Source organism: Chinchilla lanigera, unplaced genomic scaffold (assembly GCF_000276665.1).
Source record: "Chinchilla lanigera isolate Chin_1 unplaced genomic scaffold, ChiLan1.0 scaffold00033, whole genome shotgun sequence".
NCBI lineage: Eukaryota > Metazoa > Chordata > Mammalia > Rodentia > Chinchillidae > Chinchilla > Chinchilla lanigera.
In genome coordinates this window covers 5,530,392-5,546,991 of record NW_004955434.1, presented here as the reverse complement: position 1 = coordinate 5,546,991, position 16,600 = coordinate 5,530,392, and the positions used below count along the sequence as shown (strand labels likewise).

At 40.4% G+C, this 16,600-nt stretch overlaps 1 protein-coding gene and 1 long non-coding RNA gene across 2 annotated transcripts in view; both read right to left on the bottom strand.

The window, feature by feature from the left end:
* Positions 1-299: 299 nt before the first annotated feature.
* LOC106148964 lies at positions 300-5,398 on the bottom strand. The gene is made up of 3 exons (XR_001234778.1): positions 5,319-5,398; positions 5,038-5,108; positions 300-1,979 (listed from the first exon to the last, which is right to left on the bottom strand). It is a non-coding gene; the product is annotated as an uncharacterized LOC106148964 (long non-coding RNA).
* Positions 5,399-11,208: 5,810 nt separating this feature from the next.
* Positions 11,209-16,600, bottom strand: part of Dmrt2 (doublesex and mab-3 related transcription factor 2) — a gene marked incomplete in the record, with an annotated part of 7,159 nt that continues 1,767 nt past the window's right edge. The window contains 2 exon segments of the mRNA XM_013516376.1: positions 11,209-12,603; positions 14,791-14,893. Coding sequence (XP_013371830.1) covers positions 11,549-12,603; positions 14,791-14,893 — 1,158 coding nt within the window.

The following is a 16,600-nucleotide window of genomic DNA, read 5'->3' as shown; positions in this document are numbered from 1 at the left end:
ACTGCCTTCTACATATGGGGTTGTGAATTAATGACAAAACAAAATGAGATACATAAAATGGATAAAATCAATAAAATTTAATGAAATCCAGAAAGAAGGGATAAATGGAGAGAAGAAGTATACCTCCTGATTAGGAAACATTGTGCTAGCTAAAATTTTCTGAGAATGAATTTCATTACTCTACACATGTCTATATTCATCCTGAATCAAGAAGATACACTGAAAGAGGTAGACAATGAGAATAGGAATATTTATTTTATTGAGAAAAAGTAAACCTATAGGAATTGTACAATTGGGGCTATCAAACTGCTTAAAAATCAAGGGATTCAACTCTATGTTTTCTGCCTTCTTTTTTCTTGTGGTTGGATTCTGTTGCATCTAAGACTTCTTTTCTTCGTAGGATTTGCTGGTGGCCTGCAGACCACCACTTTCCTCTCAAGATAAGAGAAAGCCCTCTTCCTTAGCCAGTGGAAGGCCTCCCTCAAGTTGAGGCAGTTGTGGTTTGTGTGTCAAATGTGTCCTCCTCATTTCCCTCCTCTACCTCCATTGAGGAGACTGAGGAGGACTCCTTCATGCTTGCCTTTTGGCCGTAGGTCTTTTCACTTTCCATCTGCTAAGCAAAGGATTATAAGTTCCATGAATGTAATGCCCCAGCTATTATAGTATTTACTCATTTATGGAACTCAAATCTTTTTACTAGAAGTAGTCCAACTGTAAATGCCCAGTTTCAAAACTCATTAACACTGAAATACAGACACCCTAAAAAAACAAAAACCTTTTTTTCTGGCATGATGACTAGCTCTTTTCTTTGTTCCTCCATCTTCCTCCATGCTCCTTGGCATTTTCCCTACATCTCCTGATTCCTTTCCTTGCTGTCATCCTTCTCCCCCTGCTGGTGAAGGGCAGACACCCAGGGTCCACCCCTGCTTCCCAGAAGGTGGTAATGCCCCATGTTGTTCAACCTAGACCTCGACCAGGCCTGTCCCCTCCTCTCCTGGGAGGCATCTATGTGCTCACCTCAGCAAGTTCATGTTCCTTAAGCATCAGAGACATCTCTAGGACTTGGACAGTGTCTTTATTTTCCAGTGGCTTGTACCTGAGTAGATCTTGACATCTATCAAGTTCTTTATGACCGACCTGAGCAGGGTGTGGAGGGGAGCTGCTGCCCCGCTGGAAATCTTCCTGAGTGGCTTGAGGGAACCCAACAAGGTCAGTGTCTTCGTTCTGTTTCTGAATTTGTTCATCAGGGTGCTGATTTTCTTCTTCATTTATCTGAATTTCTTCCTTGTCCTTCTGATCTCCACTGTTCTCATTTTCATGTCCTCGGGATTCAGGGAGGACTAAGTCACCAAGTCTGTCATATTTTTGAATTTGTTCATCAAGTTCCTGAACGTCCTGTTTTTCCTGAATTTCCTTGTGCTGGCTTTCACTGTCCTCTTTTTTGTCTTCTTAATCATCTTCCTGACTTCCTAGAAATGGCTCGAGGGGTTTTTCTGGCCAATCCATTGGGTAGTCAGTTAGTTACCATCTTTTTCCTGGACTCTTGTCTATCTGCTGCTTGTCTCCAAAGACATTCTCACAAGCTATTCAGTCTTCATTATGAGAGTCCACATCATGACCCTGGACCAGGTTGGTGTTTGATTTGCAAACATGGTTTGGGCAATCCTGAGTTTGAACTTCCCTGTCGATGAATCTTCTTGTATTTTCTGTTCCCTGTGTTGCCTTGACAAGAGAGACGTGGTTGGCTACATAACCCACAATGCATCCTTCCTACAAAGCTATCGTCTCCACAGGCAGGTAAAACCTTTGAAGGAGGTTGTGGTCTCTTTGGGACAGGTGTGGGGAGGAGGGAGATCACCCGCAGAGAGGCTCTCCTTGGAACTGAGTCTCAAATAGAACCCTCTGAGTCTGGAGAGTCGCCGTTGGAGATTGAGGGTGCTAGGAAAATATACAGCTGAATCTTCAGTCTCATTCAGGTCCTGAGGATTCAAAAGAAAAAATTAAGGAAAAGTGTTTGTGTAAGAACAGAGTCATATACTTAAGCAGTACTGTGGTCCATTTCCTTTGTCTGTTCTGAATTATCCTATTCAGATAAAAGTACATCCTACAAACCCCTCTCAGAGAAGGGCAGAAGAGGCAGTTCTCTCTCTCTTGAAAAATCTAGTATCATTGTGTAATAACCCTCTCTACCAAACATGATGGAAACTTCTCATCCTTTGTTTTAAGACAGTTGAAATAATTTGCATCAAAAAAGAAAAAGATATTTGCACAAAATTTGAAAAACACAAAAACATATAAAGATGAAGAGTTATGCCTTTGATCTCACCATCTAGGGATAAGGATAACCATCAGTGAAGTAGTTTGGTAGATTTTTAAATAATCTTTGCTTTAACTTTGATATACTTTTCTATATGTACATATATTTATGTGTGTGTGTGTGTGTATATATATATATATATATATGGGGTTGTCACAGAAAGAGAAACCAAGATTATTGAATTTTATGGTACAGCCTATGGTAATACTGCATGGCTACTCAGTAATTCTTAGCTGTTCTCTTATTAATGACCCTTCACCGATCACCTATTAATGACCATTAGAGTATGAATAATCATTAGCAACCAGCTAATGGCATATTTAGTCCACCTTTTCCCATTAATGTTCCCATGATATTCAACATCTGAGGCGTGACCAGAGGATGTGGGGAATCCTTCAGAGTTTGAGTCTGTGGCCAGAAGAACACGTAAGTCTGCCTTCTATGACTATTGATTAACTCAGCAATATCTGAACCAAGTTATACTGGAAGAAGGGAAAGACAGAAAAAATAGATAGAAAACCACAGGATTTATTGCCTTGTTTCCAAGATACTCCATACATACACCAAGCAAGCTAAAGAATATTCTTCTTATTGGCAGAAGCACAAATGCCATGGGATTGTTTCCCTCTTTTATTGTGGAGTCTAAGATGATTAATTAATAAAGAAGCATTACTTTGATTCAGAATAATGTCTGATTTAATATGTTAAGTGGGTAGCTTCTTTTTGCCGTCTTTTAAATTAAAAGAATAAATTTCATACCAAATTTCAAATACGGTATTTGATAAAATATTTTTAACTACCGTTCTCATGTTGTACCTATGACCTCCAGATAATCATCCTATATATCCTGTGTAACTGTAACTTTAGTAAACTGTTTGGGGATTTTTGTTTTGCTTTGTTTTGCCATTCTTGTTCTTTGGATGTTTTGATTTTGGTTTGGGTTTTTTTGGTTTGGTTTGATTTGGCTTTTGGTACAAGGGATTGAATACAGGACCTCACACATTCTATGCAATTCCTCTGCCACTAAGCTATATTCTTGATCCGAATAACTGCACCCTTATACCCTTTACCTATATCTCCCCCTCCCCTGGACTGTACTCTCTTTTTCTGTGTACTTGACTTTTTTATCCTTTTCAGATTTCAAATATATGTGACAGGACAGATATGTTAGTTTGCTGGATGGTAGTAACAACTTCACTACATATAAAAATTTCAAAACAACATGGTGTATACCATAAATATATTTAAAAATTTAAGTGAAAGTTAAAAGTAAAAAAACCAAATTGGTGGTGTGAGTTTTCTAAAATATTTTGGAGAAAAAAATAACTTCATCTTTACCTTCCTACTGATTACTTAACATGAAATGAAAAGCTATATAGTGGAAGACTCTGCTCGTTCAGCAAACATGTCTTGACACCAGCATTTGCTAGGACGTGGCGTATGACAATCACTGGTGCAGTCTCTGGTTGCTGGTTCAAATTCAAGTTTAGTGCAAAGTTTCCTTCTGGGTTCCAAATAAAAGCTTCCAATGCATTCTTCCACAGACTGAAAGATGAACTGTGTTTTCCTGTGCTTATCTGACCTCCAGTCATCCTCTTCTTAGAGACTCCCAAGGGGCCATAATTCCCTCTTCCAAAGGATAGTATTTCAAATACATGTATACACAGATCATGCTACCTTAAAATATCTCTCCTCCAGGCCACACCTCCGGTGCCCTTAACTATATATAGTTGGACAAGACAGTCCTTTTGCCATCCTCATGGCCAAATTCATCAATAACCCCATAAAAATGCAACACTCAGAACTGGTCACAAATGCCCAACTTGCATCTGAGGGGACTTTGTTGCAGCTAACATGTTATTTGATCTGGAAACTCTATTAATGGAATACAAGCTTGTATTATCAATTTCTTTTCTCTTTTCTTTAAATATGGAATGCTTTACAAATTTTTGTTTCATCCTTGTACATTAGCCATGCTAATCTTCTCTGTATCACGCCAATGTTAGTGTATGTGCTGCCAAAGTAACCACTATTAATTTCTTATAACTATGACTCATTCTTGGCTCCTTTTAGGCTTGTGATCCTCTATGATTACCAGACTGTTTTCACATAAAACTAACATCAATTCTCTTTCAACAAATAATTTCAGAACTGAGTGGTAGTTGTTTTTAAAACCCAATGTAAGATTTTCCCTTTGATCAACAGTTTTAGTCTAGCCCAGTTCCACCATCAATAGTGGCCAGATCTTCCAACTTAATATCATCCATAGACTTGATAAGTACACTGCTATTTATTTTAATTTGCCAGCTAGGATATAGTATAAAACAAGGGGACCCTTGAGCCATGAGACTTGAGACTTTTGATATTGATGTATCACTCAATGTTTCTCGAAGCTATGTGTTCAGACAGCTACCAATTCCCTTGACTTCACTGTTATCAATCTTAAAATTCCCTATCATGAAAGACTTTGTTAAATGCCTTGCTAAATTGGTACATAACTCCTGTGTGACATCCTCCTGATACCCCAGTAGTAGCTATTAAAAGGAGAACTGATAAGGAAATATTAATTTGGCTTCACAACATCTCAGGGAACATTTATGATAACATTCTATGAAAACAATTTGGTGATGACTGATAAAATCAGAACACACCCCTTGGGCCATGCTAAGTAATAACATCAAATGATGTGTTCATTGGTAAAAGGATATGGCAGCACTTACCAGCATGCTGTCTTCAATGTCCTAGTTCCAGCTGTGATCAAAAAGTAATTTCTCCAGTGTTCTCTTTTATTCTAAAAAAAAATACATAGTCTTTAGTCCCATTAGCATAAATGAAGCAATCATGCTATTTCCCAGCCCCCAGCTTTTACCTTCAGTACTGACTTAAATTTTGACTTAGTCATCAAATTCAAGTGGATATTTTCTGTGTGTTTACTTCCATTCAAAAAAAAGAACAAACAATAGCATATATTGTACAGCCAAGGGTGGAAGGAGTTACTTACCTGATGGGTGAGTTTAGGATAAAAAGTAAAGGGTGCAGGTAGCTCTTCTCATTTCTTTCTCCTTCCTTTCAGGTGTCAACCTGTGTGCAGAGAACAGAGACTCTCAATCGCTACTCCAACGGGTAGAGATGTGGTGGGCTGAGTATTTCTAGGTGGGTGGTCTGTAATTTGGGAGTTCAGTGTTGGAAAATCTTGCTCCTCTGTGTAAGTTGCATCTTCAGTGTAATGGCAATCAGTGATAAGGTAGAAATATTTCAATCTCCAACTGCCAACTCTTTTGTCTTATGTTTTGGTTGATTCAGAACACAGACAGAATGGAGATGCCTTTAGATTCAGCAAACACGTCTAACAATACACTTGGATGGGGAATTCTCCAGCCAAAGCCATCTGTTAGAGCAATCTCATGATAGGACAGAAATGGTTCCTTGCTAGTAACCCTACTCTACTCAGGTATATGCTGGAAGTAGCCCAATAAAGTGTGGCCTTGGTGTGAATACCATAATAGATCCAATGGCATGATAGCTGGAGCTGTCAGTCAACACTGTTTCCATAATACATTCCCTTTCTTGCTCTTTATTTCAATGATCTTACAATTCCAAGAGACAAGTAAGTGTGTGTGTGTGTGTGTGTGTGTGTGTGTGTGTGTGTGTGTGTAACTTAATGGAGGTGGATGAGTACTCACATTTCTACATTGAGATATATGTAGTTGTACAAGTGAAATTATACACATCATATACTTTGTCTTTTATATAACCTTTCATGCACTTAATATTTTCACACAAAAGTACAGAGATAGATTAGGCTGTATTAAGCCATGTTGTATATTAGGAAAATCTCCAAATTTGTTGACAGATTGAGAGAGAGAGAAAGACCCTTGGCAGGGCTATTTGCCAAATTTTATAGAATTTCTGAGGAATATAAGAGATAATAAATGCAAATATGCCTTGTATATTGGAAACTCCAAACGTATTAATTATTATTTTACTACTACACCAAATGCCAACCTATTTCCATGTGTTTCTATTCAGCACATTCAAGTGTACTTAGACCTAAATATAAGTGAGGCCCACGTTTACATAATAGTGGATGCAACCATCTCAAAATCTACCATCCCTACAAATTGGACCCTAGTTAGAGAAATAAGCCTACGCTTGTAGAACTACAATACAAACAAAGAAAATTAATCAAAACTTAATGAAATCAGGTGGGCCTGTAATAATCCCAACCCCAATTAAAAACCCATCCTTTATACTAAATGATGTCTTTATTCAACAGAGAATTGTGAATTCTCATTTCCTCATCTTGACCTTCAGCCATTTCTTTACTGTTCAGCACTTCTGAGACTGTCAAAAGGATTCTGAAACATTTCTTGATATAAGTTGCAGTCTTTCATTATGTAATTGGAATTAAGCTTTTAAGTGCAGAGGATCTGGTAACACGCAAACTCCCACTAAAAGTTATACAACTGGTATTGGAGACTCCCTGGGTGCCAGCAGTATTAAGAGGAAATGACCCACACACTGCGGGAGAGAGATGGACAGTGTCTCTGGGGAGAGAAGTAGACTTGAAAACTTCACTTCTTAGAAACAAGAAGCAGGGAAACGAGGTGGTGAGGACTGGGTGAAAAAAGATGACACATATACTCAAACAAGTTGACAGCCAGGTTTCACGGAGATATCTGCACCCTGTTAGGGTTTGGCTATGGTTTGAGTTTCTTCCTCACACGTTCATGTGCCAGGAATGCGGTCCCCAGTGTGGTGGCGCTGAGATAGTGGAAACTTTAAGAGGTGGGGCCTAATAGAAATTTGCTAGATCATTGCAGGCATCACCCTCATATATTATTCAGGCTTTTACGAAAGGAAATTCTGACACACACTACAACATAAGTAAACCATGAGGATATCACGCCAAGTGAAATAACCCAGTCACAAAGAGATAAACACATAAATCTACTTATCTAAAGTACTTGGTGATCTTTAAATGATATAAGGAAATACTATAACTGCTAGATGTCAGATATATGGAGCTCGTGTTCCCCAAAATCAAAGCATGAATTCTAAGGAACAATGGAGGTTAGAGTAGGAAATTTTATTGAGGGAGATAGCGCCTAAAAGAGAGGAGGGGCCTGAGTGGGTTGCCAATGAGCCCATTTCTCAAAGGAAGTTTTATAGAGCAAAATCACAAGGTGGGTACAAAGTCATGAGCTGGGCACAACATAGGTCAAACTATGATCAACCAATAAGATTACAAGTATAGTCACTTGGGTAATGTTGATCCAGTGGGAAGCGAATCACATAGCAAGTGTACATGTAAAGAACCAGGACCTTTTCTGGATGACATCAATCAGGAGGTCTTGGTTACCCACCTGGGTGACTGATGTCTATTTAGACTTTATTGGACCAGGTGATACCAGTTTAGTATATTGCTTACTTCTTCGGGAAGCACTTAGGCCTGGTCATTCCATCTCTGTCTTGAGGCCTGGCCTTCAATGGAGCGCCTCCAGCCAAGCTGTAATGTGTTGTCATCCTCCTCACCGACTCCCTCGAGGGCCTAGCCCTGTCTGACTGCCTGTAATATTTCTACCTAACTTAGCTGTCTGTAACATTAGGCTAGTCAAATACATAGAGACAGAAAGTAGAATGAAGGCTGCCAGGGGCTCGGTGGAAAGTTATTGCTAACAGGTATGGAATTTCACTTTACAAGATAAAAAGAGCTCTGAAGATGGATGGTGGTGATGACTGCACAACAATGTGAATGTATTTTAAAAACATTGAACTTTATACTTAAACATGGTCATGATGATAAATTCTGTTACATATATTTCTCCACATTGAAAAATTAAGTATAAGCTGGGTATGGTGTTGCACTCCTGTAATCCCCACATACTTTGGAAATTTAAGGCCAGAGGACTGCAAGTTCAAGCCCTATCTGAGCAACTTAGTGACTTAGCAACAACCTGTCTCAAAACAAGAAATAAAAATGGATGAGGGGGCTGGGGATTTAGCTCAGCAGCACAGCACCTGCCTGGCAAGCGCAAGGTCATGAGTTCAATTCCTGGTACCGGAAAAAAACAACAACAACAAAAAAAAAATGGCTGAGGATATAGCTCAGTGCTAAGGCCCTGGGATCAATCCCTAGGACTGCAAAAAATAGATATAAATAAATCAATATTAAATGTACATATTATATTTTTAATCAAATTGAAACAACTTCTACATTTTGGAAAAAACGAAGGGTAGCAAATTTTGTGTGTGCTGTATGTCTTTGCCAAAGTTTTATCTTATGTTAACCACCAAACTATTAGAAGAAATTGAAATTTTTTTAACATCACATATATATTATTCATGCTAGTAATATCATTATTGTATTAGAAACTAAAATTAATAGCAGATTATATTAGATGTGCATTTAAAATAATAAAGTAATTTTACAAGTTACTTTACAAATTAACAAACTTTTGTTCTCAAAGTGTGGCCTGAAGATCAGCAGCATCAGCTTCTGAGAGTGTGGCAGAATTGCAGAACCTAGGCCCACCCACACCTGTAGAACCAGAATCTGCATTTTATGAAGAGTCCATAGGTCATAAAACTTGAGAAGCAGTGCTATAACATTTTGATAACTAAAACTAGAGCAAAAAATAGCACTTGACTGATTGAAATGGAAAGAAAGCAAGGCATTATTGTGCTGTAAGTTTAATAAAAACATTACTATTTTTATATTCTCAAAAATATTTAAGGCCAAATCCATTTGTTGCCTTTAACATAGAAAATTCTTAAACTGAACCACAAGTTTGACTTAATCTGTCAATGACTGTTCTCTAAAGACTATAATAGCTTTCAAAGAAGTAAAATGATTTTTTAAAAGCCAAGAGCTAAGTACAAAGCTTTGATTAAGTAACTGATGGTAGACTTGGTAGACTTACATTCCAAGAACTCATCATTATAGCAGAACAAATGCATGGTGTATTAATGAATTTGCCAGGGAAAATACTGACCCTCATAAACATTCAAGAAAAATAAAATTCTGGTCACTAGTAATGTGAGAAAAACCACTAATACCCACAGCCAACAGGATTCACTTAATGGGATTAAAGTGATATGGAGACAGGACAGAACAGAAGTCCCAAAACGTTCTTTGAATACAAAAGACGAAAGAAATTAACAAATATAAGTATTCAAAAACACAAAAAATGAAATAAAGAGAAAAGACACATTTGAATTAAGAAGGCCTTCTCATGGGGATATTAAGTAACTTTATCCTAACATGTTTCCCCTCAGTACTTCTTTTTTTTTTTTGTTGGTTTTTCTCCAGTACCAGGAACCGAACTCACGACCTTGCGCTTGCCAGGCAGGCGCTTTTGCCGCTGAGCTAAATCCCCAGCTCCTCCCCTCAGTACTTCTGAAGCAGTGTGATTCAACACTAGGTTTACATTTAACACAACACACAAAAATAAATTTCAGATAGGAAGATTAGTGACCGTATAGCTAACGCAGAGGTGACTGCAAGAAAAACGTCTCCAACACTAGGGCATACTGGCTGAGACACTGTTTGTCACGTAATGATACTCTTCAACACTTACTGGAATCTCTGCCTGCTTTCATTTTCTTCTTCTGGCAAATTTCCATTCATCCTGGCTTTTGCAATAGTAAAAAGGAGCAAATTTGACTCAACAAAACCAAGTATTATTTTACTGAAACAAACTGAAAATCAACCCAAGTTTTGGCTTGTTGTTTTTGCAATTGATAGTAATTTTAAGCAACAATTTAGAAAACCCCTAGAGGTTTACATGAACTCATCAATAGCAAAATCATTTCTAAATAATTTTAAGTGTTTTAAGAACAAGACAGAACATCTTTGAACTGCTGCAACCCTTGGCACATTCCACAGGTCCCCCAGTGTCCTGGCCACCCACCCCTCACCGCAGGGTAGCATTCCAAGTGAGATATTGGTTCCAGTTTTCTGGTTGAGACTCTGACATCTTAGGACCTGCTCTGATCTGGGATTCACAGATGAGATCTTAAGAGATGAATTTAATACTCATAAATATCTTGCTCTCACTTCATCAAGTGTAAGGAACAATAGTTAGCATTCCATTGAGAAAAACAAGGAATTTAACAGGGAAGAAAAGGTATAAGACTCCTGAAGCCACCCCTATGTTGAGACAAACATCTGCAGGCATCAGCAACTGTCAGCCAAAGAGATTTGAACAGTAAATATTTTATCTCACAAGAAAGCCTTTGACACTGCTGTGAATGTAGAAGGCATAAAGCTTGCTGGCTGGGCCTGCACCTAAATGCCTGCTGATACCAGCCCTTCCCAAATAGGGCCCTACACGAAGCCAGAGGATGTTTGTCATCACCATGAGCTGAACAGACTGCATCCTTTCAGGGAAGTTGCTTTGTGACCCTCAGCAACCCAAAATCATAGACTGCTCAAAGGAGCTAAAAATCTTCAAAGGGGTGTTCTTTTCCTGAAAAGGAGGCTTGAGACCCCCATACCCAGCCTGAACATGGAAGGAAACTGGGCCCACAGAGTTGGAAGAAAACCATTCCGAAAACCCACATCATCCTATAAATGAGATGTTATACTTGATTTCCCTTCAAATTATTTCAACTTTGCCCAACCACATGCAATTGATTCCATGATAGGCAAACAGCCTTAATACTCTCCTTAAGCTATTTTTACCTCAGTCTTGAACAGCTAAACTTATATGTCCTTCCAAATGCAAAACTAGATCTGGGGGTAGAGCTCAGTGACAGAGTGCTTGTCTAGCAGGTACAGACAGGGAAAAGAAAGTAAAACTAGACCATTATAAGACTTCTCCTGTAGCCCCCAATGGCCATTAACAGCACTTGAAAATACACAGAAATATAGAGAAATACAGGGCACATTTCACAGACACCAGCTTTTTAATCCAGCCAGGGACAGCTATTTGCTTAGCAAACACTGGATCTTTTAGACGACAGTATCAGTTTTATTTCTTTTTGAAATGCTATGTAAGGCATAGAACTCTACAATTTGCACAGTACGCAATTTCCATCTTAAGTTTAAATATATTTATGTGATAAGAAAAGGTACATGCATATGAATATATAGAATTTTTAAAAATCATCATTATTTACATTAAAATTTTCTTTATACAAACATTTTAACTTTAAAAAAAATAAGTGTATGGCAAAAACCATCTGAGGCAGTGGAAAATCCACCTTTGCATTTTAGCAGCCTTTCTTTCACTGGGAGACGTGAGTGATGGCAGATGAAGGCCTCTTAAGAATAGACTCGACCGAAAATGACAGAGGTTCATTCACCGAGAGTTTTGTTCCAACTTGTTTGGCCACAAAAAGGTCTTTTGCACATCTATCTATTGTAAATGTGTATTTCTGGTTCTCCTTGACCAAACACTCTCTGTGTTTCTTCGGGGTCTCTTCAAAAGCCTCTTTGACAAATGGAGTTTTCAGCTCAGGACCTGATTTGTCATTAAGCGTTTGCTGGAGTAATGAGTGGAATGGATTATTTTTAAGTGGCAGAGGGTGCCTAGTGTTTTCTTTGCTGATCTTGGTTAAGACGGGCCCTTGAGCCAGGGAGTCCGTGTCAACAACGGGAGAGAAATTCCGTTGGGGTGGGGAGAAGGCGGACCTCTCAGGGACAGCTTGGTGACCCTGAAAGTCACTTCTCAAGGTCTGGACCTCCGGAGGGTGAGGTAGCACCAGGGAGCTCTCCAGCTTCGGTGGCATCATGGTGTGTTCTGAACTGAACCCATCCGGGACCCTTGTTCCCTTCAAGTCCCAGCTGCCCACGGGCTTCAGGGCCTGAACTGAGGTGGTGGCGTTTAGAAGGCATTGTTGGTAGAGAAGGGTGTCACTAATAGGGCCACACTTGGGCCACACTAAAAATCTTGAGGACAAAGGATATTGTCGGTACGTCGTGGCCACACTAACATTGGAGGAAATCAGTTCCATGTTCCCAGATCCTGAATACTGCATGGTGAGATCAAGGCAGGTAGGCAAAAAATTGCAGAAGTCCTTACTTGACAGCTCCCCCGGGGTGGGGCTGTAGGCACTTTTGTAGGAGCTGTATTCAGGTCCAGGCACTATGCGGTTGGGCAGGAACAAGGCGGCAGCTTGAGAAGTTTCCAGCATCTCCCTCTCCTTATATTCTCTCTCCAGCATAATGTTCTCCAACTCTTTGTCAGCAAACGCCCTTCTTTTTCTCATCCTGTCACTAACCGGGGGAGGTAGAGGTAAGGCTCCTCCTAGGTAAGTCTCCGCTGTTATAGGGCGATAGCCTAAAATAAGCAAACATTGCACAGGAAAAAATTAAATCTAGGGAAGAAAAATCTGGAAACATAGAAAGCAAAAGAAACAGCATAAATTGGCCGGATGAATGATTACAGTTCTATATCACTAATACTTTTATGCAGGAAGCAAAAGTATATATTCAGTGTGAAATAATTCCTTTTGAAGGAAGGATATCCACACTGTAACATTTTGTTGCAGTTTTTATCGATACAGGTTTATTTGCTCTCCTGTTGTAACAAATGTACTTTACCAACTGAGATTTTATTATTTTTCCCAAGTCCCTACATATTAAGAGACAAAACTGCCCATCTTGCTTCAATCAACATTTTATTATCCATGTCATCTTTTCATTATTAAAAAAAGATATCTATACCTAGAGCTGATGTCACTTTTATTTTCTAAAGATGGCTCATTATGTACACATTGTTACAGTTGTAGAATAATCCAAGGAGAACTAGGAAAAAAGAGAAAGAAGTTACAGGAGATTAGTTAAGAGAAAAAGAAAAATAAAGTCTTAAGGAAACAGAGAAGCACAGAAAATTGAAAAGAGCTGTTAACTAGTCCAATGCCCTGCAGTGAACAGTTTAGCTAGGCCTTCCCCCTGACTACGAGCACAAATAAAGCAAAACAAAACAACATGTGAGGGGAGAGTGGATAATTTCTTGCCATATTGAAAATAACAGGTTTGCAGCATTTTTCCCAAGCGACAATCATGTTGGCCAGATGCCAAAATGGCTGAACAAGTAATAATTAGAACACAGATTAAGTCATCCCACATTTCATGAATAGAGACAAAGTCAAAAACAAAGATTAGTGTAACATAAATAGAATTCCTAATGGCATAAAATACTTGGAGCATTTCATCATCCCCGAACACTCACCACTACCAAATTTGTTTGAAGTATCCACTGTGATATTTGTCTTTACACAGTGACGAGCCCATCATGCTCATTTGCAAATAAAATAAAATTTGAAAATGAATGTTTCTATTTCTATGGTGTGTGTTTGCCAGGAAGCTGTTTACTTGAATTTACTATTCCGTTTAGTCCAAGAACTTCTCAAGTTGCTTTGGCAAAATTTCAGTTTATCAGTGTGGCCCCTATCATTATAAATGTGTTTACCAAATTCATTTCTAACTCCTGAGAACCCACTCTAAGGTCACAAATGCACAACACAGGGTGAGATATGAACAGACTTCAAAACTGTCTATATCTAAATTCAGAAGCAGGGGCTGGGGATTTAGCTCAGCGGCAAAAGCGCCTGCCTGGCAAGCGCAAGGTCGTGAGTTCAGTTCCCGGTACCGGAGGAAAAAAAAAAAAAAAAAAAAAATTCAGAAGCAATGCAAGAAAAAACAGAACCCAAATATCTGATTTAAGAAGAAAGAATCTACAATCTTAACTTTATGATGTGGCAGTGATTTTTAAAAGAATACAACGTCTGTTTTAGTTGCATTTAAGAAAAACTTCAAATGTTAATGAAAAATGGCATAGTCGATATATTGCTTATCAAATCAAGAAACAAATTGCCCAAATAGAGATGCTTTAGAAAATCAGCACGATTTTAAGAAACTTCAAGCCACCCCATGCTTTAGAGAAAGTAAAAACCTACGGGAAGTTAGAGGCGTCACAATGCTCAAATTCAACCGTACTTTGCTTGTTCAATTCAAATCCTTTTCTGGCTTCTACCTTAGCTGTCCAAAATGCTCAAAAATGAAGTGTGGAATAACAACAATCATCCAGGTATCTGGGGAGGAAAATTCTAGGAAACAGTGAATCTGAGGTTGAAGCCATGGACTAGAGATCTTACTGCCCATGCTTCTTGGATAAAACCCTCTCCTCTCTGGGCTCAGGGTATGCACTTAGCTGCTGCTACCAGTGAGGAGGTGTGTGCATATTCATCGATATCTTTCTTTCCATATCTGCTCCGGGATCACTTGGCAGTGTATTTTTGTACACTTTCTTGCAAATTTCACATGCACGCCTCATTAACTATTAAGCACATGACAAGCATTCATATTCTTAAACTGATGGTTGAAGAAATTTCGGTAGGTGAGATCCATTTTCTGGGAGTCTCATGAAAGTACCTTCCCCTCACAGGTTCATCAGTCATGTGACTGAAGAATGAGTCACTCAATTCAGTTTAAAAGGCTAAAAGACAATTTGGTGTTGCTTTACCTTCTAAAATGCTTTTGGCCAGCAAACTAGGTGCCCTGACTTGCCTCTGGAACAGTGCTTTGCGCTCGAAATTATTCTGCTTCCCAGAAAGCCCTTTCTTGTCCTGTAAAAACAAGAAACATAATTAATAATCCTTTGAAAGACAGTGTAACAGGGAAGGGAGAATGAAGGGGCCTAGCCAAATGTATTTATTTTGTCATCCCGTGTGAAAAGTGATTCTGGACAGAGCTATGGAATCCCAGCAGTCTAAGAGGCTGAGGCAGAAGGATCGCAAATTAGAGCCCAGCCTGGATAATTTAGTGACTTATGGAGGCCCTGCCTCAAAATTTAAAAAAAACTAAATTAAACTAAAAAGTTGCTCTTTCAGTACAAAGGCCCGGAGTTCAATCCCTGTACCAAAGAAAAACAGAAAGCCTGAACTAATAAACATCAAGCTCCCTTTTCCCAGAGCAAGAAGTAGAGGCTCCCTCCAAAGCCGGCAAATGGTGAGCACCTCCCCCCGACACACACCCTCCTCTTTCTAGCAAAAGGTCACCCAGACTGCCATCAGAACACCTGTGGCCAGAAGTGAGGAGCCCTAAGGGAGGGAGACGGAATCCGGGGCAGTGTAAGAGGCCGAGAAGAAAGGACTCTGATGACAACTGCGCCTGCGGCCCCCACCGATTGGGCTGAAAGCGCCCACAGATTGTGCTTGGGTGTAACCACAGAGTCGGGTCTCCGCGGAGAAGGGTGAGGGCACTAGAGCGCGAGGGGTAGAAACAGGGGCTCCTGGGTCCTGCAGCAAACTCGTTTGTTCCTTTACTGGAGGACTGGGGCACTAGACGATGATCAAAACTGTACGTTAGGCGGCAGCCAGGAACTCAGAATAATGGGACCCCTTATCCTCTCGGTCACCACCAACCCAGCCGGCTGCTGCGAACCCAGGACCAGCGACCACCCGGTGCCAGACATCCCAGGAGGAACCCCAGACACAGGCCTCCTTGGGGTCCGGCGCGCTCTCCCGGGCTGAGGAGCGGGGAGCCACCTTCCTTGGAAGTCGCTGACTTTGGTGTGTAGTAAAACACTGCCCAGCCCCTCTCCACCAAAACAATAAATTCCAAGTCCTCCCCAGGTTAGAAGTAGAGACAGAGCTTTCATCCCCAGCACCTCAAAAACAGAAACAAAACCGAAACAAAAACCCCGCTCTGAACGGAGCTGCTTGGAGGCCTGGGCCGTACCTCAGGGGTAGAGCACTTTCCCAGCATCAGTGAGGTCCTAGCATTCAATCCTCAACACTGCAGAAACTAAAACATAAAAATCCCCCTTGCCGAGTCTGGGACGAGGCTCCTCGAAGCCTTACTCGGGCATCCCACGTGCAGAAACACAGAAATACAAAGTCGAGGTTCAGGAGCCTTTGTCTTAAAGAAAATCCTGGCTCTCCTCACAACCCGACCTGCCCAGGATTCTTTGGCTTTGGGTCCCTAACTCCCCAAGGCCTTTCTGTCTCATCTGTAAAATGGGCATCACGTTCCGCCTGGCTCCAAAGGTTCAGGAAGCGGAAACGCAGAGAGCATCGCGCTGCGCGTTTTGTATCCGGCGCTCATGTGCAACCCTCACAGGGGACCCTGCTGCACGCCCCAGTCCTCTACCCAAATTAACTTGGTCGCACCGTCCCAAACAGGCCTAATTACTTTCACAGCCCTCTGCCTGTCTCCTTCTCTGATGTAGAAACTTCGCCCAGCGCCGCCCAGGCTCTCCCTCCCCAGCCTTCCCAGCTTGGAAGTGCCAGGCGCCGCAGCCCCCCGCGCGGCCGCCCCAGCCCCGGCTCCGC